Source organism: Octopus bimaculoides, chromosome 11, assembly GCF_046866305.1.
Source record: "Octopus bimaculoides isolate indiv1 chromosome 11, ASM4686630v1, whole genome shotgun sequence".
Lineage (NCBI taxonomy): Eukaryota > Metazoa > Mollusca > Cephalopoda > Octopoda > Octopodidae > Octopus > Octopus bimaculoides.
The window spans coordinates 34,707,701-34,713,411 of NC_142938.1; the positions used below are offsets into that span (position 1 = coordinate 34,707,701).

At 38.2% G+C, this 5,711-nt stretch overlaps 1 protein-coding gene across 1 annotated transcript; it reads left to right on the forward strand.

Moving 5' to 3' along the window:
• The first annotated feature begins 1,472 nt into the window (after positions 1 to 1,472).
• Positions 1,473 to 2,951, forward strand: LOC149133240 (uncharacterized). The gene has a single exon (XM_089360601.1). The coding sequence runs from the start codon at positions 1,473 to 1,475 to the stop codon at positions 2,949 to 2,951; it is 1,479 nt and encodes a 492-aa protein (XP_089216727.1).
• The last annotated feature ends 2,760 nt before the right edge of the window (positions 2,952 to 5,711 follow it).

The window sequence follows — 5,711 nt, forward strand, 5'->3', positions numbered from 1 at the left end:
TCCCACTTGATGCCACAGATCTGTCTGAGACACATCTGATGGAAACGTTCCAGTTGTTTAAGGTGGTATCGATATGTGACCCAGGTCTCGCAGGCATAAAGAAGAGAAGAGAGTACACACGCCTTGTACACCTTTATCTTTGTCTTCCTGCATATATCTCGCTGATCCCAGAGACGCCTTTCTAGCCTTCCAAAAGCATCACTTGCTTTCCTAATTCTATATGGAATTTCATTGTCCAAATTGCCATATCTATTAACAGTGCTTCCCAGGTAGACAAACTGATCGACTACACCAAGTCTTCTACCATACACATAGATATTTGGTTCAATATACTGTTTACCAGTGGCAGGTTGGTACATCAGAGAATGCATTCAAGTTGTGTTGCATATCAATCTCTGTGTGGGCTACTAGATCACAATCATCTGCATACAAAAGGTCTCTTATGATAGAGGTAAATATCTTTGTTTTTGCAGCAAAGCGTCTGATATTAAATATGTTGCCAGAGATTCGATAATGGATGTAAACACCATATCTACAATTTCTGAATGCAATACAGAAAACCATCGCAAAATATATGGCGAATAGAGTCGGTGCCAGAATATCCCCTTGCTTCACTCCATTTTGTATTGAAATAGGCTCCAACATTTTACCTCTAGCATTAACCCTACCCTTCATGTCTTCGTGAAAAGACCTAACCACAGCAAGGAACTTTTCAGGACAACCAAGTTTCTGGAGGACTTTCCATAGTGCTTTTCTATTAACTGTATCAAAGGCCTTTGACAGATCGACAAAAACCTGATATAAATCGAGACCCTATTCCACACACTTTTCCTGAAGCTGTCTAGCTGAGAAGATCACATCAGCAGTGCCGCGTCCCACACGAAAACCAGATTGACTTTCTGGAAGAACACAATCTGCAATGTGTTTCAGCAGACGGTCCAGACGGTCCCTGCATAAAACCTTTCCTACAACAGAAAACAATGATATTCCCCTGTAGTTACCACAATCATTCCTGTTACCCTTTCCCTTATATAAGATATGTATTCCATATCGCCATATCGCATATTTTATGTATATCAACTTTTTTTTATCCAGCTTAATGCTGTTTTTTTGCGAGGGGATATAGAAATAATCGGACTGAATACCCGATTGCGTGGTTAAACCATTGGGAGTGAAGGACCCCTAGCCCTTGTTAGGGCATCCTTCTAGGAGAAGGCAACTGGGATAATTCCGACATAAAACCTGCGGCTCAGTGGTTACCGATGATGTTGAATTGTTCTTCTTTTCAGGTTATGGTTACTGTTGACTCAGTGCACAGCCTTTCCTCACTTTAAAAAAATCTTCTTGCACAGGCACTGCACGATAACAACATGGATTGACTGATTAATCAATTAACTAATTGATAATTGTTGATAGTGCTGTGGGTCTCAACCAAATGGCTGGCTGTAGCCTTAAAAAGCAAACAATCAATGATGTACCAAAACAGTAAAAAAATAAATGGCAGTAAGGACTCTGGAACCACATCAGATGAAAGAGTCTGGCCCGGCAGGGTATCCAGAGCATCACAGTCTGAACCCGGCCGTCATCATGCTACTGTGATAGAACCAAATAAAATACTGAATATTGGCTGTTGGAATGTACGGACACTGCTTGATCACAAGTCCTCAGAATGTCCTGAACGAAGGACTGCTCTTGTTGCGAAGGAGCTTCGACGCTATGATCTTGATATCGTTGCTTTGTCTGAGACGAGACTGGCTGGAGATGGTCATCTTACAGAATCTTGTGGAAGATATACAGTCTTTTGGAAAGGGAGAGATGAAGAGCTTAGAGGAGAGGCTAGAGTGGCATTTGCTGTTAAGACTACTCTTGTGGACATGTTTGAAGAATTCCCAGTCGGGATTAATGAGTGGCTTATGTCCATGAGAATTCCTTTGGTTAAAGGAAATTATGTGATCTTGGTGAGTGTGTATGCTCCAACTATGTGCTCTACTAATGACGAAAAATTTTCTTTCTACCATGCTTTGAAGGGCATTATAAGAAACATTCCTAGGGCAGACAAAGTCATCGTACTGGGTGACTTTAATGCTAGAGTGGGTAGGGATTTTAACGCATGGACAGTAATTGGAAAGCATGGGGTGGGAAAGTGTAATAGTAATGGTATGCTTCTGCTGCAGATGTGCGAGGAGCTGCGTCTGTGTGTTACCAATACCATGTTTCAGCAAAAGAATAAGTTTAAGACCACATGGATGCACCCTGCATCTAAAGAATGGCATATTCTGGATTACATCCTTGTTAGGATGCGTGACAGACGTGATGTGCGGTGTGTTCGTGTTCTTCATGGAGCTGAGTGTTGGACTGACCACCGCCTGGTCCGTGCAAAAGTCAAATTAATCACCAAACGTAAAATCCACGCTGCAGGTATTACCCTGCCTAAAAGACTGAATGTTGCTCGTCTTAGTTGTAATGGCGTGAAGAGAACTTTACGAGAGGAAATGATTGTTGCAGATTTTGGGGAAGATTGGTCGACCCCCAAAAACTCAGTTTATGATATAGGCAGGAAAGTTCTGGGGTTGATACAAAGTAAGCATCATGATTGGTTTAAAGAAAACGATGAACATATGGATGATTTATTGGCTGTTAAAAGACATACTTTGTCATGCTATTTGTCAGCAAAGCCACAGGAGAGAGATGTATTGCATAGGGAACTCAAGGATGTGAAATCACGTGTGAGGCGGAGGCTCTCTCAAATGAAGGATACCTGGTGGAGTAAGAAGGCTGATGAGATACAGGCGGCATCGGATTCCAATAACACAAAGCTGTTATATGATCTCTTGCGAGAGGTTTATGGACTGACTTCTTCTCTGATGACACCACTTCGAAGCAGGGATGGTAAAGAACTTCTTCGTGATTCACAAGGAATTCTGCAAAGGTGGCAAGCAAGAACACTTTGATGAACTCTTGAATCAGCAGTCTATAGTTAGTGAGGATGTTCTCAATTGCCTCCCTGAATTACCTGTGAGGGCAGATCTTGGAAGAAGTTGCGATGGCTGTCTCAAGGATGAATAATGGGGGGGGGGTCTGGGTATGGAGGGCATTCATGCAGAGTTGTTGCAGCATGGTGGTGAGAAACTTCTACAGCAACTTCACTCCTTGTTTGGCAGGATTTGGGATAGTGAATCTGTACCTGAGGACTGGAGAGATACAGTAATGGTGGTCTTATATATATATATACATACACATACACACACACACACACACACACACACACACACACATATATATATATATATATATAAAAATGAGAATGTGTCTGTCTGTCTGTCTATCTGTCTGTCTGTGTGAATCCCTAAAACCTTACTTAGGGTTCCAGTTGTATTTTAGTCAAAAAAAATTTAACTTCTTGCAGAGTTCGAGCCCACGGCAACATAATATCTCCTCCACTATTTAAGTATTACGTGTCAAAAGTGAAACAAAAACACTCATGTCAAATACTTTCACTTTAAAAATGAAACTATTCTACTAACTGAAACAATCACATTTCGATACTGTAATGACAGATACTTTCAGAGAGAGAGAGAGAAAGAGAGAAAGAGAGAGAGAGAGAGATGTATATGTATACATATAGATGTATATGTACACGTTATTCCACTAACTGAAACAATCACATTTCGATACTGTAATGACAGATACTTTCAGAGAGAGAGAAAGGGAGAAAGAGAGAAAGAGAGAGAAAGAGATGTATATGTATACATATACATGTATATGTACACGTATATGCATAGATATATATATAGATATAGATCTATATGCATACATGTATATGTATACATATGTGTAGATGTATATATATATAGATGTACATGTAATATGTACACATATATACATATATATACATGCATACAGATATCTATACATATATACACCCATCACACACAAACACACACATTAGTCATTTGTTTTCTTATTCAAAACTACGTCAAAAGTACTGAACGGATCTTTATGAAATTTGGAAATTATATTCTATGTATAACGGCCATAACTCCCATGAAAATTCATATATTTTTGATGTTGATGAAATTTTAACCCGAACATAACAGATGAGCATTATTTGTAATTCAACGGTACAACAGTGTAAGACTACCCTTTCAGATATACTTACATTGTGATTTCTGCAATGTGGTGCATAAATTGTCAAGTAAATGAGACGCATCTTTGCCTCCACTGATTTACTTGCAAAGTGTTGAGTAAAATTATTTCGTTGCAGACCTCCTTTGGGTCTTTTTATTATCACTGCGACACACATAGTTCCCAGTTGGTAACATTGAATTCAAGGCCCTCCTAGATGAGAGACTGGCATTCCACTTAATGTCTATGTTCCATGCTGGCATGGATTGGAGAGTTATTAATGTAGAAATATGGTATCGTAGCTACTAACAGTTGAGGGTTGCGTATTCTAGACGGCGTTTTTAGATTTCATTATTCTCTTTAACCCGGGCAAAGCCGGGTATTTCTGCTAGTATATATATAAAAATGAGAATGTGTGTGTGTGTGTGTGTCTGTCTGTCTGTCTGTCTCTGTGTGTGAATCCCTAAAACTCGAGATCTACGCAACCAATTTCATTCAAATTTTACAGATGCCTTATTTAGGGTTCCAGTTGTGTTTTAGTCAAAAAAAAAATGTTTAACTTCTTGCATAGTTCGAGCCCACAGCAACATAATATCTCCTCCACTATTTAAGTATTACGTGTCAAAAGTGAAATAAAAACACTTATGTCAAACACTTTCACTTTAAAAATGAAACTATTGCACTAACTGAAACAATCACATTTCGATACTGTAATGACAGATACTTTCACTTTAATGGTTTCAGAGAGAGAAATGTATATGTATACATGTATACATATAGATTTATATGTATAGATATATATAGAGATATAGATCTATATGCATACATGTATATGTATACATATGTGTAGATGTATATATATAGATGTACATGTAATATGTACACATATATACACATATATACATGCATACACATATCTATACATATATACACTCACACACACACGCATACACACAAACGCACACATTAGTCATTTGTTTTTTTATCCAAAAACTACGTAAAAAGTACTGAATGGATCTTTATGAAATTAGGAAATTATATTCTATGCATAACGGCCATAACCACCATGAAAATTCATATATTTTTGATGTTGATGAAATTTTAACCATACAGATTACACACAAATAAAGTAATATTTCTAAAATTTCTTAGAAGTTACAAAGACCACTTCATGGGGACTTCACACCCACAATTTAGTCATTTTTCCTAAGCAAAGATGAATACAGTTGTACTATTGGAACCTATAGGGTCATCCGAACATAACAGATGAGCATTATTTGTAATTCAACGGTACAACAGTGTAAGACTATCCTTTCAGATATACTTACATTGTGATTTCTGCAATGTGGTGTATAAATTGTCAAGTAAATGAGACGCATCTTTGCCTCCACTGATTCACTTGCAAAGTGTTGAGTAAAATTATTTCGTTGCAGACCTCCTTTCAGTCTTTTTATTATCACTGAGTCACACATAGTCCCCAGTTGGTAACATTGATTTCAAGGCCTTCCCAGATGAGTGACTGGTTGTTCTAAGACATTTATTGAGTGTAAATTTTTTCTGCCCAGTTACCTATCGGTATAGTGGTC